Source organism: Epinephelus lanceolatus, chromosome 2, assembly GCF_041903045.1.
Source record: "Epinephelus lanceolatus isolate andai-2023 chromosome 2, ASM4190304v1, whole genome shotgun sequence".
Classification (NCBI taxonomy): Eukaryota; Metazoa; Chordata; class Actinopteri; order Perciformes; family Serranidae; genus Epinephelus; species Epinephelus lanceolatus.
The window spans coordinates 40,648,386-40,675,770 of NC_135735.1; the positions used below are offsets into that span (position 1 = coordinate 40,648,386).

The window sequence follows — 27,385 nt, forward strand, 5'->3', positions numbered from 1 at the left end:
GCTGGAAGACTTGCAGTGTTGTACACTCTAGTCATTCAGACAATAACCTTGACTTTTTAAGAATAGGATACGCTTCAATTCATATAGCACATTAATGTTAAAAAGATAATGGGGAAGAACTCTCAGCAGCCAGAAAATATAAAAAGCAAACACTCCTGCAACCTTGTAAATCTTATGAATAATAGAAAGATCAAATGGAAATAAATGAAAATAAAAGGAAAGAGGAAGGAGAATTTTTACTATCACAGCAAATTAAGACTAGTTCGGTACTCAGCTAAAATAAAGGCAAACAGGCATCAACACAAAACAGATGACACAGTAAACAGTGCTTGAGACTCACCCCATATTAAAACCACGTAGCGTATTGGGATGTAGTATGTAAGGATGGTTGCGATGACAAAGATCAAGAATGCCAGGCCAGACAGGAACGGCACTGACCAGTTGAAAGTGCTGCCAAGTTAAGATCATAAATATCAGTAAGTATCGAGGAAGAATGTATCAGATTAATTCACTGACAGGTCATAAAATACAGTGCTTGTTGAGGTAATGAAAATGTATGTGAGGCCACTCTAATGCAGATTTTTTTTTACTGGTTAATTACGGGACAAGACAATTTCAGATATTTCATGACAGTCTTATCCATTTCATACTGCAATCATACACATTTGAGATGCCTCTGGCTGAAATACAAACATACTGAGCTGTAATTGACAATGGATCTTCAGTTCTTACTTTTTAATCCTCTCCCCGAAACAGGCGATCTCCTCCAACAGGTTCTGAAGGGTGATGATGATGTCTTGGACCATGTGGATTTTCTCCATCAGCCCTTTTCTCTCCGACTCCTACAGCAGAAAACAGAACAAACAAGACACAAAGTCTTCATACGGTTCAGAAGGGTGTGTTAACTCATGATGGTTTGTACTAGTGCGGAATTTAATTGAGAGGAAAGTGGATCATTTTCAGCAGCTAATTATATTAGAATTTCAACACAAGTGCACATTTATAAAAGAAAAGACTGCCTTCGTGAATCAAACAAAAAGTTTGTGCTGGTTGAAAGAGGTGTTTGCTATAATACATAGTGACAGACTGTCAGACATGCAGCTCATTAAATTATTCCTGAAATTACTATCAGCATCAAATAACACTGATTAAATCCATGGTTGAAAAGGAGGTGAAACTCCAATACAAGCACAAATAATTAAAAAAAACAAATAATTTGTAATTTGTTAATTTACATTAAAGTGTTTTACAAAGATGTTTTGGCCATGGTTTATTGAGCTGTATGTGTGTATGTGTTATGATGTGGTTTTGTGTAAACAGTTTCACCCTGACTTTCTAAATTAGATTATATATATCACAAAATGTTTCCTGGTTAAAGAAAGGCTAAAGAAAAAAAGTAAACTGCTGAAAATAAAAAAGGTTAAAGTATTATTTATTACATGATTAATTAAAACAGAGCTCTTCTGAAGTAGACTAAATCTGAATATCATGAATATCTTAATTTTAGTTTGGTTTGTGCGCTAAAAAGCTTAACAAAGAAAAAAAATGGATTAAAAAAAATCAAAAGATGGGGGGTGCTTTGTCAGCTCAACTATACAGTAACAAAGCTTTAACAGCTTTATGTGGTCCGACGTATCGCATTCTCAAGGCCACAGATTTCATCCCTACCTGACTTAATAATAATGTCTATCAAAATGTCACTGAGAAAGACACCGGAACACTGAATCAGACTCATTCACCGCCACTCTACATCTGCAAAATGCAAAAATCAAGGCAGATACTAAACAAGCAGGTTTGAAAGTGGCTTTTTAAAGTGCGAGCTCTTCAGAATGGGACTGGACTTCACATTATGAAAGAGACGAGGCTCTTTCTCAGGCTCGTCCAGATCCCAGGAGGGAAGGCTGGCTTTAAAGTAAACAGAGAAGACCAGACTCTCTGAAGATCTCTGGAGTGAGAGCCAGACTTCAGACAGAGACACGGCCACATGTCCACATCAAACACAGGGAGGCTGAGGGAGGGTTAGAGGACTGAAGAGAGGAGCCGGTGTTGGTGGGGTGGTGGTTATGGGGGGACTGTTTACTGGCCAAAGCCATGGTCTTTGTCACTATGTGATCTCTGTGATATACGAGTGCTTTGCTCAGAAACACAGCGAGGGATTGCTGGCTCAGTTCCACCCAGACATTGGGGATGAGCCTGGGAAAAGGGGATGAAACCTGGGATGTTCCACATGCACAGCGACTTATCAGTCTCAAAATCCACATGTAAGACAATTTACTTTCACCTCAGTCAAATATCCATCAAGCCCCCCTCATTGCACTAAACCACTTCAGCCATTTTAGGGTCATATTCCCACTAAAACCAGTATGAGAACCACTTTACATGGTGCCGCAACAGACCATTCAAAACATCTACAATAAACTGCTGTCATTCTGGAGGAATATTTCATTGCCTAAAAGCATTGTAACACTTTCAACGCCAACTTCTAAAATGAGCTTTGAAAAAGCATGTCTAAGTGCTGTCATTAGTTCCATATTGATGGTATTATATGGTGTGTTAAGCTCAGGGACTTTCCCAAATGCAGCAGAACCTTTTCCCCCGCCCCTCTATTAGCATATGAATGTGTTGTGACATGTGGAAACGGGTTGGTGAGGTCTTCATTAAGCCCAAATGTCTTTTGGTAAGTTTAAAAAAAAGAAATGCAACTCGTGGTTGGCAGGAATCAAAATGCATCGGAAGATTTAGTCCTGAATAAAGAGCTTAACGACATTAAATGATAGATCATAGACGGATACCTTTGTCAACATGTAAAAATAAAGCTAACATCTTTTCTATTCATCAGCATATAGAAATACAGAAGCTTTGTCAACAAAGAACTGCAAACAAAAAACCACAGGTACATACCTTCTCCTCATCCTCCTCCTCATCTGCCAAATCCATACTGTCCTGGAAAAAAAGAGAACTGTGTTACAGAGTTGAGATTTTCTACAATATAAACTTCGTCTCATTTCGACTCTCGTATTAACTCCAGTGTGCACATGGAGTCGTCATCTGACAAAGTGCAGGGATCAGCGGTGACCCTGAGGTCAGCCTCCAAAAACACTCAGCAGTGCAGGACAGCTGACTGACGGGCCATGTTCGCTTCGTTCACAAGAAACCAAGGCAACTGAAGGTGAGACAACTCACACTCTACACCAGAATATATTAAAGTGGCATTAATCAATATTTGCTATCAATTACATGATTACTTGTTTATGAAAAGAGTTGGATAATAACCAGACTCAGCAGTTCCCCTCAGCTCTATTGACGATTAAGCATTTTCAGCTTGAGTTTCGGCCTTGAGAACACTTTTTGTTTCAACCTGATTCCAGCTGTGAGTAACGTTCATCCTACATGAACGCACATTTTTCAAAAGTTCAAACAGTTTAGGTTGTTTCATATGAAAGATCTTTCTCTCATTTTTGTTTGCTCAGGTTTAAAGTGGGTCAAACGTGTAGTGAAAAAAGGTGATGTTGCACTTTTTCTGTGCACCAATCTGGATGGAGCAACATTTAAATCAAAATCTGATTATACTTGAAAGGTTGTTGGCTAATCTGCTTCATCACTGTGAGTACAGCGTTAAACTCTTGATAAATAATATCTCACAAATTTAACTCTGTTGACCATTTAGTTATTAAAGGAATACTTAACCCAAAAAATTATAATTTGTGTGTCAATTACTCACCCTGTGACACCCTTAAATTTGTGAAGAAAGCTTTTTCTCGGATGCTTCCACGGTGAACGAAGAATCCAAAAATGGCGAGCATTCTTGAAGAGCTGGAGTGAAAGGGGACTGCGTTTAACAACAGCAAAACTATATTAAATATCTGTTTACAAACTTGTGCAATATAACTCAAGTGTCATTTATAAAGTTGTATGCTCAGTATTTCGCAAACGTGCATTTTTGCTGAAACCTTATGATTTAAAAACACTTCCACATACGAGTAATGCGCTTGGGCAAGTAAAGTTTTAGCAAAAATGCTTGTTTTTTGGAAGTACTGAGCACACGACTGGATAAATGAGAGTTGGATTATACTGCACAAGTTGTGTGTGAGTTTGTAAACGGATGTCTTGATATACTTTTGCTATTGTTAAACGTAGTGCCCTTTTACTTCAATCCACCAAGAATTTTTCTGTTTTTGGATTCTTCATTCACCATGGAGGCATGTGAGAAGATTTCTACATGAATTTGACATAACGTGGGCAGAGTAATAGACATACAAATGGTCATTTTGAGTGGGCAACGTATTCCTTTAACATGAGCATCAGCTTTCTTCTCCCATTATCTGTCACGGGTGTAAGATGACTTTAGTGTTACATGATGGATCTGTTTGTTATTGTAAATAGTTTGGTGCAATATTCTGTAGTAATGCCTGTACAGTAAATTCATTAACACTGTTGTTGAGTTGACATGACAAGTCAATTAACTGATTAGTGGATTGGCAAAATTAACAGGCAACTATTTAAATAGATTAATTGCTTCAGTTATTTATCATTATTTTAAATAATTGGAAATGTAATATCTTTGTAGCCATAAAAAGAAGAAAAATTACCTGGTGCTCTCAGGTAAACTCCAGGTAAACGCGAGGTGCTCTTGAAGTAAAATATTAACTGTTCAAAAGAGGAGTAAGCCACTTGGGCTTTCTTCAGGCGCACTACGCACAGAGACAAGGAATAATATTAAAAAGCCTTTGAACGCCCTGAAGAAGACCTGTTGGTCGAAACTGGTCTGCGTTTTTGGCATTTGGTCGTATATATTTTAATCTCTGACATGCCCGATTAAAATAAAGGCTTTTTAATAATATTCCTTGTGTCGGTGCGTAGTGTGCCTGAGGAAAGCCCGAGTGGCTTACTCCTCTTTTGTAATATCTTTGTGTTTTAAACTGTTAGATTAAAAACAGGGAAAAAAATCAATTAAGAGAATGTCAGCTTGGGCACTGGAAACTAGTGACCAGCTATTTTCCACAATTTATGACCACCAGAGACTGAACTATTATTAATAAGTAAAAGTATAAAAATATTTCACTGGTTTTAATATATAATAAAGCACATTATTGTCTGGAGTCTGGACAGTGCTCTGTGTATGTAATTTGCTATAACCTGTTGTCTGTGTTGAAGCGTATACAGTAAATACAGCTGATACTCCTCACTGAGCACAGACAAGATACACAGCCTTTCATCTGAGAAACTAAGCGTGGTCGCAGTGGAAAAATAACACTGTGAATTGTGACCTTTTCAGAGCAGAGCGCTAAAAACTTTGTCTAATTTGACCAGTCACAACGAGAGGAGGCCAACAGACCAATTACAGAAGAAGAGGAAGGTTTCGGAAAAATAACAAGAAGCTGACTGGAAAAAAAAAGAACACAGATAGCAGTGTTAGAAAGGGACAAACACTGCAAATTAGCTTAGGCTATAATAATATGTTGCATTAGTCTATTCAGTCAGTTTTCTATGCTTATGTATTATGTGTTATTTTATTATTATGTAGCTAGGTGCAGCTGGTTGCTATGGAAACAAACCATCTTTTAATTAAGAGCACAAAATGTGGTTGAGGGAGCTGTTTTTGCACAAAAAAAAAAAAAAAAAAAAAAAAAAAAAAAAACAGTGTGAACGGGAGCCAGGAGGTCATTTGGCTGAAGGAGAAGATGATGAACGAGGATGACGGAGCTACTCTGGACTCACCAGGTCCTGACTGACCCGACCGGACCGGATCTGGAGGTAGTTCCATGAGATGAGCAGGACCAGGAAGAATGGCAGCATGTAAAACTCCCAGTACCACACTGTCACCACAAACACCTGCAGGCAGAAGGGCACAGAGGTCAGATATCTGTGGGGTCAGACGCAAGGGGGGGTGAGAGTATGAAACAAACTGCTCTTCATTAAGTCACATCCAAAGACATTTTCAATAGTTCCTGAATCCCTGCTAGCTAAAGGTTGATCCATTCGGCTATTGATTTAATTAGCTGTGGTCAAGCTGATGAAGGCTACCCTGCCACTATCAAAGGCTTGCTTCCTATGTGCGGTTATTCTGCATACGCTGTGCAGGGCGGCCACTCTGCTCAGCTGGACCTGACTCTCCCTCCACCCCCTGTATATGCATTGACATTAACCACATAAGTCTAATTGATCTGCGTCTCTTATCTTGTGTACATTAAAGCCGACCACGCGATTCACTGCAGCCACAGGGAGTCCGTGTGTGAATATGTCATTAGCATCCATAATGGCACTTGTGATGGACATTCCACCTGTGCGTGGCTCAGGTAAAAGGGATAAGAGGATAAAGAAATATGGCTTGTGATGTCTCAATTGCACGGCTAAATGGAACGATAAAATAATCCTGTTGGAGAGGCAGCGCCGGCCAAAATGGCAGCGAGCCACAAGGCGTGGGGAAGGGTTTACAGGTTTTTATATGCTAATAAAAATAGAAGCGAACATCTGGTAAAGACATCACTCTCCTCTGAGGCACCAACTGACATAAAAGATGGCAGATACCTCCCCCCACCCACCCCCCTGCACCACCACCACCTCCGTCAGCTTTAATGTGCAAAAAGCCAAGCATGCTCTTGTCTGTGTTATCACAAGCCAAAACAGGGCCTGGGAGAGGAGATGAAACCAGTTCCTCACTGAAAGGGTTATGTTTTATTAGAGAGGACTTTGTAATGACTGCAAGAGCCGGGACAGGGGGAGAGCCAAGTCACGCTTTGGTGGAAATGTATACCCAGCCCATAAAGATTGTGATAATTGCAGCCCATTTCAGCTTGAGAGGCATTACATAGTCTTCGACAGCAAAAAGCGCTCTGGAAATACGATCCAGATCAGAGACAAAAAGAAAAAAAGAATAAAGAAAGAAAAGCTACCTAATGTTGGGAGAGCTACTGAACTAGAGGGTAACACATTTTCAGAATGCAGCAGGATTTCCACACTAATGCTCAGGGAAGGGTTTGCATGGCACAGCAGTAACCCAAGAGCACAGAAATCACTGACATCATTGACAACATTCGTTGTATTAAAGCTGGACTGGATAACTTTTGCTCAGCAGCAGCTACTGATTATTACGGATAATTATGGGATAATACTAAAAGTGGATAAGTCAAAAGTCATAAAGTCAGTGAACCATAATATCTACACAAAGTTTATAAATATTAGCCTGCACAAGCTACTGGTCATACTGGGCCAAGTAAGGCTGAGCGTGTTGAACTGAGCAATAGTGCTTTTAATTGGGGTTATGCCCCCCTCATATATGAATTATGGAAAAGTTTTCTCCTCAATACTTGTAATCACCAGTCATCAAATGCCTCCAAAAGGTCATTTTCTTCCCCCAATCTTCAGGGTTTAACTGACTCTAAACACACTGGATGGTCACTGAACTCCTCCTGCATCATGTTGGTGTCAGCCAACGTTTTGGCCATGCACAGTCACAAAACTTTGCCTGTTTATATCACTGCATCTCTGATGCACATGCTGAATATAAACCGGTGTGTTACTGTTGCTGATGAACACATCTGGTCAGTGTTTTTCAGTGTATGAAGCTGGAAAATGATTTGAGTTTCATACTGTCAATTGGCTTTTGAAAACTGGGTGTGTAGTTGATTTGTATCATTGTGAACCAACCACCTTATCATTGTGTTGTTGGTCAAAACGCACACAAGCTCATGGGCGGCAATTCTGTGCACAGGAGCACACACTGTCTGCGATGCATGACTCATTCTACGGTGTGTGTGTGTGTGTGTGTGTGTGTGTTTGTTTTACTGAACATCCACACGTAGCTGCTGGTTAAAGAGGTAATGTTGAAAATACAGAGAAATACTTAGTGTTTGTTGTTTGTACAAAACACCTTAATATAAAGACAGTGTCAGGTGTGTGTGCATTGGGATACCAAAAGGAGCAACATAGGCAATTACCTGAACCTTAACAGACTGTAAACTGTGAATATATATATCTATATCTATATATCTATATATATACATATATATCTATATATATATATATATATATATATATATATATATATATATATATATATATATATATATATATATATATATATAGTTGTTGTTGTTGAACCCCCTAAATGTCTGAAGATTTTGCCCATGGGTGAGCCCCCTTGTTTCTACGTTTGAGACAGGTGGAATGGGAAACTAAAAATTTTATGATTTACAGTACTGATGTTATATTTCAAAAGAAAAGAGCAAATCATAAAAAATAAAATCTCAACAGCACCTCTCACCACCTCTTACAAATAAAGTAGAGTGGCTGCTGTATGTGACCTGCTAGGGTTCAATGAGTAGAGCAAGGCACTAACACTACCAGGATTTAGGCTTCTCACTGGGATAACCCATACATTTAAACTACGCTGCACTGACTACAGCACTCTGCAGGAAGGTGTCTGACAACCGGCAGATGTTGCAGGTAGTTTGTCACTCTGTCATGCAGAGTGAAGCTTTGATTCATTTCTCTCATGTGGCTGTATTAAACAGGCATTTATTCCTTCTCACTGAGGCTTGAAATGGCAGGGAGCGTTAGTGTGAAAACATGAGTACAGATGGTACTGTCTTTCAAACACTGAGATACAGTGGGAGGATGAGTGTGTACATTGTGCGCTTGTTCATGCTTGTATGATTAGTGCTTGAGTGTGTGCGTCTGATCTGTCAGGCAAAACAACAATATTATCCCCAATAATTAAATTCATATATAAAAGGGGAGGGGGTGTATTCTTAGGCATTTAGATCCAATGTGAGTAGCTGTGCATTGACTGTGCTGTAAATATTTCTATTGCAACCACTTTCTGATATAAACACACTGACCCCTGACCCCATGCTGGACGACACAGTTTCTACATGTCCAAGTGGTCTGAAATTACAAAACTAGAAGCACGACTCAGAGCTTAATAGTGGCTTCTGTTCAGATAACAGCTCTCTGTTGCAGCTCCCATTTTTCACAGCAAATTGAACAAACTGTACTATTGGCCGGCATACAGTATCTCTTAACAAGTCTTTTAGGAAAGTCTTTAGATGCTGAGCAAAACTTCAGTGCCATCTACAGGGCGTGCGCCGCAAAAACAAAAAGAACTTTCCATGACCTTGATTGCCTGCATAGTTAATGCACAACTTGCTGTATGCCATTTCAATCGAGCGAGATCTGGGAGAGAATAATGTCAGAAAGATCAGCACCCACTCCACTTTGCAGTTTAAAGACAAGTGCTGAGAGGCTTCTCCCGTGTTTCTGTCTTCACACTTGCTTAACACTTGTACTCAACAATGGGAGGATGGAGAATAAGCCTTATCTCTGAAGAGCCTTTTAATTGGACTTCTGTCTGCATAATGGGGTCTAAATCAAACCGAGCACAGATTGGACAGAGGGTTAATGAGTTGTCAGGGAAGTAGAACAAAAATAGACTCTATCTTGACTCCACTGGGACTCTACTCTCTCCAGCTGAGGCTTAACTCTGCATCCACGAGACACACAACACAGAGAGAGCCCACTCCAATACAGAGACAGGGCCAAGCCTGCATTTCTGCTGAGCCCAACACCGCATTGATTAAGAATCTCGCTGGGAGAGTTCAAGTAGGGGATAGCCAGACTGCGGTTGTCTTCCGCAGCTTGGAGGGAAAACAGAGGGAAATGCAGATAGTGTGTTGATAAGCAGTTAAAGCACTTCACCAGGAAGGCTAGCAGGCTCCTCTGAACGCTCTCCCACTGGAAGCAGCTTTTGATGTACTGCAGAGTCGACATGATAGCCCTGTACAGTGTCTGAACACGCATCACGTTCCTGGCCAGAACCTGAAAGATACAGATTATAAACATGCAAAACATATAAATATTACAGTAGTTATGCTTAAAATATAGATAAAAAAGCTCCTAATGATGTTTTTATTGTGTACAGGTTTAATTTTATGAGTAATGTATTCATACTAAACAGGAAACATCCAGTTGGCTGGTGTAATAGTCAGAGTAGCTGGTAGGTTCATGCTTGAGCCATTGTGGTCAGGGGGCAAAAGAATTCAGTATTCTGACCTGATTTTGTCAAACGAAATTCTCAACGTTAAATCTGAAGGAAAACCTGCAAATTACAACCCCGGTCCTCAGTGTGTAAGCCAATTTCGGCGTTAGTGAGCAATGTATTGTCTGACAACAATGAGTCTTTGTGGGAAGTACAGACAGTCAGGCACCCTGTCTTGCACACTGTATATCAAACTAATGTAGCAGAACAGTGGACAAGAACTCAGTCACAGTTGGGGTCAATTAAAGCTCAATTCAACTAATTCAGGCAAAGGAAAGTCTCTGCTTTCGCAGGCGCTGGTTTTGAGAGAAAAAAGTCACTATAATCTTCAACATGTTCAGTTTATAAAGAGCTAATTGATAATAAACATATAACATTTGTACAACTGGTCTTCTGCCTTTAAAAAAAAAAATCAATTACCCCAAGCGTCACATACATACTGTCCAAAGTGCAGTGACCTCTGACCCTTGCCCTCTTTACTGCTGGTTGCTTGTAACGTTTAATGCTATGGTGTTTAGGGCTGCAACCAATCATTTTCATTATCAATAAATCTGCCCATATTTTTTATTTAAAAAAAAAAAAAAAAATATGGGCATTTTTTTTTTAAAAAATAAATAACAATTTAGAAAAGCTACAAATTTTCACAATTTTCTCAAATCTAACATCTTAAAATTTCTTGTGTTGTCCAACAAACAGTCTAAAACCCAAACATATTCAGTTTGCTTTTGTAAAAGAAAATAAAGCAGCAAATCTGCAGAAAATTTATTTATCTACAAATGGATTCAGCACTAATAAAGCAGTACTCTAGATTTTGTGTGTTAGCACATGCTGCCTTGGATGAAAAAATGAATCATTTAAAATCTACATGTACTGTTTGCAACATTTTTTTTTTGGCTCAATGCAAAATGACTTTCAGACTCCATATTGTACAGTAAATTCATGAGAGCTGGGTCAAACCTTTTTGGAAAATTTGGGATTATCCTCCATGAATCTCCTCTCCCTTGGTTGGAAGGTTCTTATACTCGCTCTTACCTGATTTACAGAAAAGAAAAAGTCATAAAGCGGTGAGAAGCAGACAGAATCAGGCCTGTCTTTCATGGCCATCATGCACTCATGTCCTCATTGCAGGCTGAACTTTTACTCACAGGGTTAAAAATAACCTCCAGCTCCAGAGTGATGTTCCCCTTCGACATCCCACCTAAGTCCTCTTTCTTCAGTGGGTAGGTGATCTGCTGTCCCCTGCGGATCTGCGGGACAGAAAGGGCATCAGGTGTTGAACTCATCCACGAACCTGACCATCAGTCATGCTCGATTACATCTTAGCAAGTCTTCAACGCACTCAAGTGTTATTGCCCTCTTCACTTTAATTTAGACGCAGAGTGTAAATAGATGAGCGTATTGTCTGCATGACGGACTGTTAGTGAGGTAGTGTGTACCGAGAGCAGCGGAATGGCAACTTTTCCCAGGAAGTCTGGCGCCTTGTCTCCATCCTCATCAAAGATTGTCACCACCAGAACATCATGAATGTCTTTGACAGGGCTGCAAGGACAAACAAGGAGGTCAGATACTCCTCACAAATCAGCAGAGACACTACAGCATTATGTCCCAACATACAGCATCAATACATCACATAGTATTAATGAGAAAATCTGCTTGGGAAAAAAGACTCAAACTGACAATGTGAAGACTTTGTTCCACTCTGGGTTGAGGCTCTTGTAGACTGTGTGAGTCTGCAGTCTGTCATTCCCCACTTCCAACACACAGAAGGGATCACTCTTGCCTGCAGAACACAACAACAGAAAACACTTTCACACTGGGCTCCCTTTGTCCCTTTTGATGGAACAACAGAACAAAGAATGAACTTAAATCCAAATGTGTGACGCACCGTTTAAATCAGCAGCCAGCAAATCTGCTGCCTTGACAACTTTAATTTGAAGGAAACCAACATCACGGAGGTTTTTCAGGGATTTTCTCAAACTCTGTGGGGGACAAACGGGTAGCATGAGGGTGTGGGTACGGTTAAATATGACAACACTCAGAGAAAGAGCACCTACTGCCACCAAGCCTGCATAATCCTCTAATTTTTTTAATGTATCAAGATACATGAGCCAGATTTTCTTTAAATTCAAATGCAGTGATCAGAAAACATAGCAAAAATGTTCAAATGGTCTCATTAATATAGAAATTTTTTTTGGGATACAAAAAAAAAAAAACGAGAATAAAATATCTATGTATATAAAAACTCTAATTATGTGTTCTTAAGCCCAATTTTCCACATCATAAAAACATAACATGTTCATACTGCCTATAAATATGTGTAAATTAGCCATGTCATCCTTATTATTTGCATATTTTATAATAAATCCACAGCATTAACAACAGACTTGTGCTTAGCTGTACAGGCAGATGTTTACCACCTCAGTGCCAAAAGGTGGCGCTCTTTACCACTATTGACAAAAGAAAAGAGTTTTGTCGAGGTATCGTAAAAGTTGTAAGAACAATGAAATACATTTTTGGTAGCAGCAGGGCTTTTGCAAGCTACAGTATATTGTTGGAAAAAAAACATTGTGCCGGGAAATGACTGCTGCACACTATGTTCGGTCAGAAAACACATACTCGATGAAGGCAGGGAGTGATTAAGGTGACTTTCTTCATTCTGGAGCAGAGAGGTTTTTCTTTAGCGCCTGACTCAGAAATCTCACGTCATTATTTTCCATGAGAACTTCAATGCACCAAGATATACTCTCAAAACAGCCCTTGCCTTCAACTGTATTACCACGATGTTTCAAGTCACTGCCAATTTAAAGTCATACTTTTTGGCATGACCTGCAACCAGACGCCGCAAGACAGGTCTGATTTAACTGGATTTGATATCTACATACCTATGTCATGCTTGGAAAATGGTTGATGGTAAAGTATGCATGGATTTTAGTTAATAAATGTACACTTAAAAAACAAGCATTGCACTTTAAGTGCAGCTTTTGATGAATATTTAAGGCAGAATGTAATGGGCTGATATCTTCAGCTGAGTGCTAAATATCTATTCTGTGTACATAACCGAGTAACCCAGAAGGGTTCACGTTGGATCTTTTTGCTTTACAACGTGTCTACTTTCTCATGGCAATGTAGCTGTATCTTAAAGGAATCGTTCACCCCAAATTCAAAAATATAATCTTCCTGTTACCTGTAGAGCTGTTTATCAGTCTAGATTGTTTTGGTAGTTGCCAAGTGTGAGATATCAGCCATAGAGATAGCTGCCATCTCTCCAGTATAATGGAACTGGATGGTACTCGTTTGTGGCGCTTAAAGCATCAAAAAACAAAATTTGAAAATCTCAAAAGCAATGTCTCTTTCTAATAAATACGACCCAGTTACTCAAGATAATCCACAGACCTTGTGAGCAGTGTCATGGCAGAACCGTTTTCTTTCCACCAAACTACACCTAACAACTGTATCAACACTGAGAAGGAAGTGTACATACTTGTCCTCCTCAGCTGAGCTGTAGCATCAGTTAGCTCAGTGATGCTAGGTGAGCTAGGAGCAGATGCACACTTTCTTCTGTGTGGTGAAACAGTTGGCAGGTGTAGTTTGGTACAAAGAAAATCGTTTCTCCATGAAACTGCTCACAACAAGGTCTGAGGATTATTTTGAGTAACTGGATCATGATTTCTGGAAAGAGACATTGCTGTTTTTCAATTTTGTGCCATCTAGTTTCATCATATTGGAGAGAAGGCAGACATCTCTGTGGCCGATATCCCCAGCACTCTGCAACTCACACCAAAACTATCTAGATTGATAAATAGCACTACAGGTAAGAGGAAAAATATGTATTTTTGTTTTTTGGGGTGAACTGTCCCTTTAAGGTTACACTTACAGACCTTCTCACTACATGGCCGCCTAGCTAATGTCAAAAACTAGATGTCAAAAGCTTAGTCAAAAGCAGATGTCTTTGTTACTGACTTCCAGCACATTACCTGGCAGATACTGCCACCTCTTGGCCTTTCAACACAGAAAGTACTGCAAGAACAGTTTGGACCTAAATAACTAACTAACCTAAATAACTAACTAACTGACCGACCGACCGACCGACCGACTAACTTTTAACCCTCTAATATATAGGCATGTTTTATAAGCTTCAGACTATAACTAAGTTTGAAATGAATGTTTATAATCACAGACACTACCTCACTTCTCTAGAGCTCAGTGGATCTTTCCTTCTCACGCTGCTTTTATATTTCAAAATCCAGTAAAAGATTTTACTTATAACAATCCAATAAAAGTGTCAGATAAACAGACACTTGGACTGGACTGGAGGTGGTGAACTGATGCAACCATTCAGCACAGACAGAATATAACAGCAGTACAGGTACTGACATAGTTGTCCAGCTGGTGCTGTTGTTCATGGGGTTCATCGAGCGGTGCAGCACACAGGTCAGAGATGGAGACGCCGCTGCATGTGTTTAGAGTGAGTAGGAAGACCAAGCGTCCTCTCCCCTGGTCCAAGGTGTGTGTGAACAGCTGCCTCTCATTGAAAGGTATCCTGGACAGGTCAACTTCACACCTGTGCACACAAACACACATACACAGGCCTTCATGTACTGCAGCACATGCAGGTATAGTTGTAGTCATGCAAACATGAAAAATATACATACATCATGTTCAGACATGTATGGTCATAAAAGCAAGTTTACACATGTGCAGACAGCCACATTCACAGGGTAAACATACATGTACATCATGTCCTTACAGCACTAGCCTACTTTATTTCACATTTTTCATTGCTGTATGTTAAGGCTCAGTAGGCATTTGCTTGGGAACAACATTATGTCTAATGAACCATTTCTTAACCTGACTGGACAAACACACTACTCACTGGGCTGACATTGGTCTCTGCTTCCACATTGCCAAGTGAAAAATCAAGGCAGCTGCTCTGGAAATGTCAATTCTCTTATTAAAAATACAACTCAGTCAGTTGTTTTTTTCTATTCTCAAGGTTTAGGTGCTTTGCAGCAGGCAAATCACATCATTAGTTTTGAGACTGTTCCCGTACTGGCTTTGTAGGTTGAGCACATAAGCACACAGACACACAGGTTCTGAAAGCAGACTTACGCTCCCAAACACTCCTCGCTCCTTCGTCCTTCCTTGGACCAGAGCTCCACCTCCAGGATGTCTGGCCTGTCTATGAACTGGTTAAAGGTGAACCTCTCTCTCCACTGAGGGTTGGGCACTTTGCAGTGATTCTAAGAAATGAGGACAGACCATGAAATATACATGTTTTTTTTTTGTTTTTTTTCAAATTCACATTATATGTACATTAAATGCTGAAAGGAGCCATTAAAGTTCAGATGAGAGAGTCAGAAAATGCTGATACCCTAATTTCCCCTATAAATCATGTTTACATGCAGTAAAAGTCAATTCTACGTTGGTCAAATGTCAGAAAAGCATAACTTTGTCTGCAGTTCTCCAGCTGTAAAGGTTCGTCTAGAACCTCTTATTCAGAAAAATAATCAGTTGCAGTAAGTCCAGATTTTTTAACCACATCTGTGAGTTTGTTTTTCTAACAGATTAGTGTGTTTGGTTCTTAAGCAGCTGCAAAAATCAGCATCAGGAAATTCCCATCACACATGAAGGCATAAAAAGTAATTACTGTCAATTTGAACCTGTACTGTATATAAGAAAAGAAAAAGGCGTGATGCTGCTCATTAGCATGTAGCTTTGATGTGTAATGGATGATGTTGCAGAACAGCAAGATAATCATCAGTGACAGTAGCCACAGCTCCAGCAGCGCAAGAAAGTGAGCATCACTGCCAGACATCATCCAGCTGCCAGGATGAGCAGTGATTAGAGCTTTTCATGTCACACACCAAAAATCCATCTCGTCTTATTCTATTGCTCTGTCTCTGAGACATGCTCTGTGACCACATCACTGAGCAGAGGGCTGTTAAGCACTTTTGGACAGATTATTCTAGCATTTAGTATTAATAATAAGTAATTTTAAACACTATCAGTATGGCAAATGTGAATGCAAAATTAAATACATTGTGATTAAATACACAATATATATGTGATGACTGACCACTTCAAATGCATACCGTCACACCTACAGTTACACAAATAAAAAAACATCTTATTTATAGACATCTATAAATAATAATAACATCTCTTGTTTATAATAAACATGTCTAATACTTCAGTCAAAACATCACACTCACTTTGCATTTAGTAACCAAATACATTTTCAGACTAGCATAATCACACATTTGCAAAAGGAAAGGGGAAAGGGGACAAGAAAAGAAAAGATGAGTTTAGGGAGGGAGAGGTTAAATCATAAAGAAAAATGCTCAGGATTGGAGGGGAAGAAGAGACAATGAGCAGAGCAAGTCTGTTCTGTGAGGAGAAGAAAAGAGTGGTAAAAAGGAGCAGGGGTGGGTAAGAGGAATAGAGACTGTGTAAGAACAACAAGGACAATCCAAGAGGAGGAGATGAAAAGTCCTCCTTCCAGTACCTTGCTTTTGTATCTCTGCTCTCCAAGTCTGAAGCGAACAAAGAGCTGACCTCCCTGAGAGTCCAGCGGCAGCTCCTCACCCCCGACCAGAGTCACAGACACAACAGAAGTCCACAGCTGATTCTTCCTCAGTGTCTCTGACAGACGAAGACTCTGAGTATAGCCTCCAGACTGCAGGAGAGGGATTTGAAACAAAGGGGGAAGAGATTCAGAATACAAATAGAAAAAGTGCAGGATATCTAATACTTAAACCAAAGCAAATTCATTTTACATATCTACCAACCCATGGTCTCTTTAACAACAATGCATGCATACATGCAAAGAATGGAAACAACACACAAACCAGATTCTACTTACGAATTGTAACCTATAAAACACAAAGCTTAAATGAGATAGCATCACACTCCAAATCAGTGCTTTTACAACAAGCACCGTTGGAAGACAGCTGAGTGAGACAACGTTATCTTGCCTCTCCAGTGAAAAGAGAATGGATATTGTACCCTTCATTTTACAGAGAGATTAAGTAAAGCCTGCAGTGGCTACAATGCAGAGCAGCGTCTCTCTCTTCTATATACAATAGGAGGCCATATTCTAAGATACTTAGTTGGGCTTACATGAAGACACTGTAGGGAGATACATTTAACCCAGATTCAATTCATGAAGATCAAGCTGACAGTGACATCCTGTCTGAATCTGTTCTGCCACACGCATGGGCGGAAAATTATATATCAATTAGCACTGAATGTGCTTGGCAGAGTACAATTACCATTTGAAGTAGCAGGCGAACATGCACTCAGTGGCCACTTTATTAGGTACAACTAAGACAGAGTCATGTGGCTGCAACTCGATCTATAAACCATACTGGACTGTACACAGATGTAGGATGTGGTGGTTCCAGCATCACAGAAAGAGCTGCCATCCTCAGATTCACAGATTCATGCACTACAGAGAAACGAGTGTACAGACAATAAGCATGATGAGCAATAAAAAACCCATGCATTCAGCAGCTGCCCTGTGGGTGAAAACACCACATTGGTGAGGAGAAGACAACTACCAGACTCATTTCATGGATAAAGCTGCAAATATTCTTTCTTTCTTTGTTTAATTGTCACAAAAATCCAATGACTACAACAAAACCAATAATGTGTTAATCTGTCTCAAAAATGTCCTATTCCCCTACCCTCCCTGTGGTACTCTGCCCTGCGCCCACTGGTTGACTGACAACATACATTCTTAGAAAAGTTCACACCTATATTGTTTCATTTCTTTAAAGTGACACTATCTTTAAAAAAAAATAATCTTCTTCTAAATGAAAAATTTAGATTGTAAGGAAAAATAAATAAATAAAAACACAGCCTTGATGTATTCAATAAACTCAGGGGTTTATCTGCTCCAACCTGATTTGATCTGGTATGATCAGTAGATTGTGGCAGCTAATGTTAACAAACTCTTAATAAATACTGATTTTAGCTTTGACATGGCTCAACACTAACTTTTAAAAGTGGTTGCCAGGCTGGTAACCAGGCATCAGCTTTTGGTTTCCAAAACTGAGTACATGGTTACCATTTTTAGTCAGCTTTTATATTGAGTAATTAAGATACTATACAGTTATATGTTAGTTTAATAATGAAAATGTGATGTTTAAAAGCTTTATCACAGTAAGCTGAACAAAATTCTTTACAGTTTGTGTTTTATCTGATTATATTAATAATCTGATCTTATCTGTTAGTTCAGGTTCATCTGGTTCTTTGTCAGCTGAATCAGTTTACAAATTTGTTTGTTTGTGATGTGACAAGTTGAACTTTTCACCCCACAGTCAAAGTCATTTGTTTCACCGTTGCATCTAAAACAGAAGCCTGTATTCACACGTGACTATTCTTCCATATATAGCACTTTTTAGCAATAGAAACTTAGTCTGCCTAAAACTCAACATAACTTCCTGTAAAAGTATGAGCAGGAGCAGGACTGTGTGTAATGCCCATTTCGAAGTACTCATAGACAGGCAGGTATTGGCCTTTTCATGGGATTTGTTGACAATAAGAAAACAAACAAAGAATATCATCAGACTTCTGTGAGCTACAGTGTTGCAACAGTGCAACAGTGTTGTGTAAAAGGGCAATTCTGAAGTAATGAAGAAATGTACTTAATAATAAGGTACTTCATGTTGTTTTGGAGTCAAGAAGTGGTTCTACTCAGTACTGTAGGTATACCTAAACCCTAAGTGACTGTTAATGAATCTAAATTGTAATCTTAGAATCACTAAAGACAATTATCAGATTTCATTTGCTACAAAAGACACACAATGTCATCACAAAACATGGTGATTTGCTGCCCTCTTGTGCAAAGAGACTATAACTATTCTGATCAACTTAAATACAGGTAACTGCCAAAATATCTATTTTAACTGTTGGTTAGCCAGGGGACACCAGTGGTCAACATCACTGCAACTTGTGGTACCAATCTGACCATTTTGAACTGTACTGCGGGAGACCACACCCTCAGCATGACGGCATGTTAACACTGACTCACAATTTTAGACCCTGAGTGGAAGCTCTATATTTCTCTTTCTACATTTTACTAGTTACTTTAACATTCAGCATAAATCTGTAGAGTATAAATCAAACAAAGTAAATGTAATTTAATGACTGTCCGGTGCATTCCCTCCGCCATGCCTTACCCTAATACTTCGTTTTCTTTTTTGGGGCCACCGCTGCCGACAGGAGCATGCATGTTAGCAGCAAAACAAAACGACACTGTGGTTAGTAGGGCATAGAGAGAAACATTCAGTGAAACCATACATGTGCAATAAATACAATGCACAACAAGTATCCCTTCTGCAAGATAACATGCAGTGCGTATAGCTGGGGGCCTGCCATACGTTGCCTCTCTTGTTGTCTCCATCTCTGAGAGACAGACTCAGGTCCACCAGAACCAACCCCATGTCCTCCTCCAGGCTGTTTGGATCGTCCAGGGGCAAAGACATCTCATTGACCCTGAAAAAAAGTAAGCAGATTTCAGCTTCAGTTGAAGCTCAACAGATCTAGATCAGAGATGGGCAGTCATGTCCCGTGGTGGTTATTCAGACCCAAAATGCAACACTATGTGGTTTCACTATGCAGCACAACATCAACCGAAAGAAAGAAAGTAACCCGCAGTGTTCTATTGTTGAACAGGGAGTAGTTGCTGCACTGGTACAGATGTGGGTTATGTGGTTAATGTAAGCAGTGGAAGCAGGGACATTAGTTTTCTAAAATATACACTGAGTAACCAGTTTGTCAAGCATAGTTCAAACAAAATCATATACAACAGCACTGCAACACAAGCTACCATTATGTAGTTCAACAGGTTCAGTTTTGTTGACACGGATCTACTCAAAGGTCATTTTAAAGGCTGCAGCACGTGTTAATTTTGTATTTGCTTGCAATAGAGAGGTCACCAAAACTACCAAAGAGTTGAGTTAAAACACAAAAATGAACGAAATAAGCCCCACAAACCATTTAGCCATGCTTTTCTTGCATTCTGTTGTATTAGATTGTGCATCTGTGCTGTTTACTGTACAATAACATGGTAATTCAATGTATGGACTTAGAGAGGTGGATTGTGCATTAATGGTCTGATTAAGCATTGAGCTGGACTTTTGGAAAGAGGGAAAAGGGGGACATGGTGTACTGTAATGCAGTCTGCTATTTGAAAAATATGTCACTCAGGTTTAATGAAAATACACAAGGGAAACCATTCATATAACAGCCCCTAACAGTTTATGCAATACTCTTGAGCACACATTATGCATACTAAAAGTAGAGAAAAGAATCCCCACTACTAAGCATGATTAAAAAGTGTCGGGACCTCCACCAGGTGTCACAAGATAGATCAGAAGAGTTTCAAGATGATAAACAAGATCAGAAAGGAGAAAAGCACATTTTTGCTGCAAATAAGTTTATCAGACTTTATTTAATCTTTGCTTTTTGCTTGTGAAATACTGGATAATTTTACATCTTTAAGCTGAAATAAACCAATCTGAATCTCTAATTGAAATGGCCACCAAACATAGACGTAACGCAATGTGTGACAAAGGGTTGCAAGCAGACAACCAGTTCCTTTTAAAGGGAACCTCAACTGTTAACTTAAAATTTGCTCCAAACAAAAACCGATTATACTCCAAGGGACACCTGAGTTTGGCTCTTGATCTCACTAGGGTGATATATTAGCCGATAAAAGCTTATTGCAGAAATATAGTTAGTGTGTGTGTCAGCCAATTGCAGTTCACAAATGCCAAAGATATGCTTGAGGCTATATTTGACAAATTAAAAAGGAGTGCATTTTTAACACTAATGTCTCCATTCTATCATTTGTCCACCAGAGAGCACTGAAAGCTTATGTTTCAGCTGCATACTGTACCATTCAGTCCACACCACTGTCACAATTTAAAAAATTATAAAATGAAAAATATAAAAGAATATATAAAAATGAAAAATATAAAAAATATATAGAAGGCTGACAGATTATCAAAATAGTTTTTTAACTCTCAAGGATCCAGTGACAGTTAAAAAGCTTCACCTTAACAGTGCACACTCCATCTGCTTCCAACACATACTACACCCATCAGTTACCATCATACTCTTACTGAGACACTCACTTGTCCAGCTCCAGATCACTCAGTGTGACACTGGCGGAGCCCATGAAGTCATCAGTTGTCAGATCACGGTCATATACCTGTGTCACATCAAACACCAAGGCAGTGTTATTACAGACAGCATCATGGGACAGTTATTGTAACAGTGATATATTGCTTCAAAGTAGACTTCCCCTATGTGCATGGCTCTGGGGCAGCACCACCTGACATGCAATCACTGTAATCCCCCAAAGCACTGTTCATTGCAAAAAATCTCACCAACCTGTGAAACACCAAAAACAGTGTATTATAAAGAAGCTCTGACTGACCACATGACTAACATATTTAACACCTTTACTACAGGGCTCTTGCTGTAAACACAGCAGTAATACTCTCCTATGGTAAAATAACGAACTTTTTTCACAGATTACGATATGCACATATGTTGTAAAAAGTGATGATAGGTTACCTTGATGTACAGCTTCTGGCTCAGATCCTTCACAGGGAGGGAGAAGGTCTCATTCCATTTGGGGTTGAGGTCTTTATAAACCACTTTGCTTTTGTAGAATGTTTTCCCCTCCAATTTAAATTTCACATAAGGGTCGCTGGTACCTGAAAAATGATATAAAAGAAAAAACAATGCAGTTCAGATTATTCACTCATACTATTTGCTGGTATTCGTCACACTGATCAGACTGGTAGTGGGGTTATTGTCTTGCTAAATGACACCTCACCAGGACACATAGCTGTTGATGGAGAAAGTTTTTACCACTGACAACAACGCAGCATTTAAATTAAACTGAAAATTGGGCTTAAGGATTTTATAATTTTATTATCTGAGAGAATTTAGCGATATGAAGCTTGCAAAGTCAGCGACATACTTTATATTGTCTCAAAACACTTTTTTTTAATGCAAGCACATCTTTTTATTGTTATTGGTTTTATTTATACATGACTTTTGGGTACTCTGTTTCCATTTTAATTTGAATTGCTGTAATTGTCTGATTCTATTCCTGTTTCAACCATGGGAAGAACATATTAACTTTGTTTTAAAAAGTGCTGTATGAATCAAGTTAATTAATATACTATATTATGATTTTGATGGATTTCTTTTTAAAGATATTTTTTAGGGCATTTTGCCTTTAATGGACAGGACAGGTAAGTTTGAAGGGGGGAGAGAGAGAGAAGGGGGATGACATGCAGCAAAGGGCCACAGGCCAGACTTGAACCCGGGCCGCTGCGGCAACAGCCTTGTACATGGGGCGCCTGCTCTACCCACTAAGCCACCGATGCCCCAAAGGTTTTGTTTTAATTTATAAGCCATAAAACATTTCCTCAGAGCTGTGAAAGGACATCAGTTTGACTTCTGAAATTCATAGTTCGACAGACATGAGTACACCACTCCTTTTTTTGCTGTCTTTCAAAAGCAGCATTGACTCGTCACGGTGACTGTCTGAAATAAATGACACTGAAATGACTCTGCATCTCATGTCCACACCGGGTTTCTAAATAGCTGTTAGACCTTGTTTCTTAACTTCTAGGGACGTGTATTGGTTTCCAGTAAAAGGGAGGACCGGTCTACTTGTAATGTCATCTCTCATGTGTTTGTACGGAGGATGTGGTTTCTTTCCTCCCCAACTGACAGGACCACAACTTCCTGAATTGGTAGCCAATCAGATTTCGGCTTCCAGCTTCTTGTGAAAACTGCTAAAAACTTTGTGTGTTTATTAGTATCTTATGTGTCACGTGTAGATACGACAACAGGTGAAGGTGAAAGTGCCTGGATTCACATCAACATTCATTTTTTTTAATTATTAGGTTTCATTTAGGGTGTTTTTATACTTTTACATGTCACATTTGATGCTGCTCTGTTAAATCATTTTCAGAAAGTACACTCTGTGCCCTCTAGCAATGCTGTCAATAGACCAGCTGAGGGCAGCAGGTCACCAAACAAAGATTGTGGACCACCAATGTATACTCCTTTGCATCCACGTCCTATGATCATGCCTGGTTCTGTATGGTTTTGCTGTTACAATACAAACACTGCATAACAAAGATAATACACAACAAACCAGAGTTATCCCTCAGCAAACAGCCACGCATGCAGTGTATATAAGCTGATCAAACAGAAAAAATAAAAGCTGTTCACGCACTGCTTTTAAAAGATCTTATGCTCTTAACAATAATGCGGGAGAAACTAAATCCTCCTGCAGCTCGATCCTCCCCTTTATATTCTGCATTGTTTTTACCCAGAGCCTGGTTATGTAAATACAAAGCCACACAGGAGAAGAGAAAAATAATCCAGACACATGCCTAGAGTGAAAGGCCTGCTGTAATGAATGCTGGGTGCGGCTCAGACAGGTTCTAATATGCTGTGAGGAATCTTGCCCCGGCTGTTGCAGGAGCTTCACAGCCAACCTGAGGCTCGGCTGTCCTGTGTGTAATCAAACAGACACTCCTGGTCATCATTAACCAACTAAGGCTAAACACACACACACACAAACTGAGGCCAATGCAAGTGAAAACACGCACTGGCATAGAAGGACACAGGTTTTCTGGTAGGTTCCAAGTGTCTTTGAAGTTTCATAAGTTTAGGAAACCAAACTGGAAAGATGAGATTTAATACGTCTACTAAATAATGTCTGTATTTCAGAAGTGAAACAGAACTCAAGATTTTGAATTGAAAAAGAATAAGACACATTCAAGCAGTGGTTACAACATGAGTGTGAGAACAGGAGGAGTAAATGAAAACAGTAGTAGCACTTACTCACTTGGAAAGATAAGCACATGGGTGTCATAAACGATGACACAGGTGACAAACTGTTAAACAGTGTGTCAGAAGTAACAGGAATATATGAATAATACCAATATGACAGCACCAGAGTTTACTGTATTTAAAAGAAAAGGGCTGATCAAGTAGCAGGGAAGTTAAAGTGATGAAGTTCTCGCCAAACATTGAGGACAGAAGGGTAAAGTAATATATGAAAATAAATATACCTTCTCATTGTGTTTCCTAATGTGCTAAAGGATGATTTGCTCCTGTATTGGCCCAGCTTCCTTGCTCTGACCTGTTAGGTTTCATGTTACTGTGGTTGCTTAAGATCCTGTTGATTTAGTGTTGTTTGCTTTATATCAGACTACAAATATCTTATGAATCTACCTGCACTGTGTTGATTCATACTACCCCATAGCTCTGAGCTGCAGAACTCACCTTCTGCAAACAACATTAAAGAACATGAATACACAAAGACTGACCTGCTGTACACATTGTTTGTCATATGTAAAACAATGTGTGTCCCTTTTGCATTTCCTTGTTATGCAACATCATGATCATACACACAGATGATGCAACTATTATAGTGGTAGTGTTACTGATAGTGTTAATGGTGGTACAGTAGTGGTAGCAGCAGTAAGAGAAAGGTCTTCTTACCACAACGGTCCCTGATGACAAGGTTACATCCTTCCTTCAGGTTGATGGTGAGCAGGTAGGACCTGGGAAGATCACTGATGCTCTCTGACACCCTCAAGCCCTCATTGCCCATCTCAGACTGAACACAAACACACCATTACATTATCATTATTTATGTCATCACAACTGGTAGATTTAATCTGATTACGTCTATACTTTCTGAGCAAAGCTACCCGGGTGTCAGTACAGATTCTAAAAACCAAAGCTTTTGGTGCCTCACACCTTTTGACAGTTTACAGACACATTTTGGTTGGGATTTTAAAACAATAATAATATATTTAAATAGCACTTTTTAAAACATAGAGTTACAAAGTGCTTCACATTTAGGCAGGAAACACACATAAATATTCAAGTACACATATATACACACAAACATACATACATACATATACATGTGGATAGCACATAGACAAGAGTTACATTACCAAAATGAACAAAACTAATGACATACAGAGAGATTCAGCACTTCTGATGAAATATGGAAGGCAAAAGCACAGTCACCTCTGGATTTAAAATAGAAACAGGGAGCAGATAGGAGGCCTTGATCAGATGATCCAAGTACCCAACTGGTGGAACAGGGGCTCAACATCTCTGCTATATCATCTAAAGTTCAAACGCTCAAACAGGATACCCAGATTTTTAGAGACAGTCTTGATATTGCTAGTGAGCAGGCCAATATCTTGACTGACTTCCTCAGTAAAGCAAAGTATTGAGATTCATATCCAGTCCCACGGGGAAATAGCTCTAAGTTTCCTTAATTTTCTCCACAAGTATTCATACTTCATTTCCAAATGATCTAATATGATAAGTTCAAGTTTAGACTTTTTGGACTAGTGTCATCATATTTTTTGTATTTTGTCATTAGGGGTTTAAGCACATAATGACAGTTCTAATTATTGTATTTTCAGAATAACAGTAATGTCAGACTAACTGTGTTGTCTGTACGGCTGTACCAAATACTTTAAAGCTTCAAAGCTTCATTCATAACGTTGACATTTGAATTCTAAATCAACATTCAAATGCTGCACAGCTTTTTTATGTCTATTCATAGTGTTAAACAAGGTATTTCTGCACAGTTGCCGATGAAGATTAGGCTACATCAATATCATTAGTATTATTAGGATTTGCAGAATTAGATTTCAGTGGCGGCTGTGTAGGATTCTTTGTGACTCATGTTATCTAAACATTCCCAATAACTCCAGAGTGCTGTGAAGTCCAAAAGACAAAATTTATTAAAAAAAAAAGATAAAAGTAACCACATTTGTTTGGTTCATATTCTTTTCTGATGAAATATTTTGCTTCAGTCAATTTTTTTATGCTTAACCTTTCAAAAACATTTTCATCATGATCAAAAAACAGCTTGCTCTCCTGTGTGCTGCACACAAAGAGAGGCACACACCTGTAGTAACAAGGCAATGTAACAGCACCATTGAATTTATTTATTAGAGGATTTTTATTTGAAAAAAAGAAAGAAAAAAGACTAAAAAAAATCCCCTTATTTAAATTGAGAATTTGAAAATTTTGTGTTTTTTTTTTAAAGGTGATGACATCATAAATATGACTAAGGGCTGTCACATTCTGGTCGGTTGGTCAATTTGATCTTGTCAGACCAAATTCTCATTGTTCAGATAATTGCTGGTGTTACATTAATACAACAAAACAGTTTATTTTCTTTTATCCTGACAACAACTTGTTTGTGTTGTTTATCACTATGGATTTATTTGACTAAGTCTCCAAAAAGACACAGCAGTTCAAGGCTGGATTACAATGGAGCCCTTGTTGGAGCGGCAGGATGGCTAATGAGGAAGTCGCATGCAGCGTTACAGAGATGTTTAATGTTAGTACTGCTATGTTGTATATGACTGTATGATTGTTAACCCCAAATTAACATCTACAGTGTCCAGTGTGTCCTATACATTTGTTACTGGTTAGACAGCTCAGGTGGAAAAGCGCTACAGTGCACAATATATTTTCAGAAAATACTGAAGTGGACATCACATTTATTTTTCACTTGAGGCATTCCACTTGCCTGAACACAGATTTTACTTGCCCTGGACAAGTGTTAATATTGAGCCCTGTGAAATAAAACAAAACAACGCTTTGGTGGACATTTAACAGTACCAGGAAGAATGCACTGAGTGCGCTGTGACTGAAGTAGTTAACCTAGAGATAATGAGAATTTTTCCCCCAGTGACCATTTAACTGGTTGAAGAGTAGGTAGAAATTCAACCAAGATGTTCTTTAGTTGAGGACAGCCCTAAATGTGACACACATTTGAAGCTTTATTGAAAAACCTCAATACAAGCTTTGAATTTAAAGACATTCGGTACAGCCTTAGTTGCGTCCACAACGTCCCTCGCTACACAAGCTGTTCCTATAAAGAAAAGCTGTTACGTGAATTTTTTACAACATTGTGACATCTGATTGAAGCTGTGCTGTTTTGTTCTGCTTTCACTAATTCATTTCAAAGCGACATTTTCTTCACATTCTGGAATTCACCTGTTGCATTATGTCTATTACACAGTATTGTGCACCTTTTAGTTCTGTTTTGACCATGTTTTTAATATTGTTTTGGATACAATATAAAAAGCACACTCTATGGAAGGCTGTACACAGATGTATGCAGTCTATGCTTCCTGTTCACGCAATGGATTATTTAATCACTATTAAGCCTCTCCACCAAACCAAGCATCTTTCAGAGAATAAAACCCCGGGCGCCTGGAATCACCCAGCTCAGCATCCAAACCCTGCCCGGCCACAAAA

General features: G+C 39.1%; 1 protein-coding gene across 2 annotated transcripts in view; it reads right to left on the reverse strand.

Annotated features, from left to right (window-relative positions):
- mctp2b (multiple C2 domains, transmembrane 2b) overlaps positions 1-27,385 on the reverse strand; it is a 43,375-nt gene that overhangs the window by 2,188 nt on the left and 13,802 nt on the right. The window contains exons 4-21 of one of the 2 annotated variants that reach the window (XM_033626237.2): positions 24,584-24,701; positions 21,623-21,765; positions 21,178-21,254; positions 19,420-19,534; positions 19,219-19,251; positions 16,542-16,712; positions 15,146-15,276; positions 14,411-14,597; positions 11,922-12,015; positions 11,714-11,816; positions 11,473-11,575; positions 11,182-11,283; positions 10,994-11,068; positions 9,697-9,816; positions 5,719-5,832; positions 2,902-2,943; positions 733-842; positions 341-450 (exon numbers count right to left, since the gene is read on the reverse strand). In XM_033626237.2, the coding sequence (XP_033482128.2) occupies positions 341-450; positions 733-842; positions 2,902-2,943; positions 5,719-5,832; positions 9,697-9,816; positions 10,994-11,068; positions 11,182-11,283; positions 11,473-11,575; positions 11,714-11,816; positions 11,922-12,015; positions 14,411-14,597; positions 15,146-15,276; positions 16,542-16,712; positions 19,219-19,251; positions 19,420-19,534; positions 21,178-21,254; positions 21,623-21,765; positions 24,584-24,701 (1,948 nt within the window). The remainder of the gene's footprint in view (positions 1-340; positions 451-732; positions 843-2,901; positions 2,944-5,718; positions 5,833-9,696; positions 9,817-10,993; positions 11,069-11,181; positions 11,284-11,472; positions 11,576-11,713; positions 11,817-11,921; positions 12,016-14,410; positions 14,598-15,145; positions 15,277-16,541; positions 16,713-19,218; positions 19,252-19,419; positions 19,535-21,177; positions 21,255-21,622; positions 21,766-24,583; positions 24,702-27,385) is intronic. The other variant, XM_033626246.2, reaches the window with a different exon arrangement.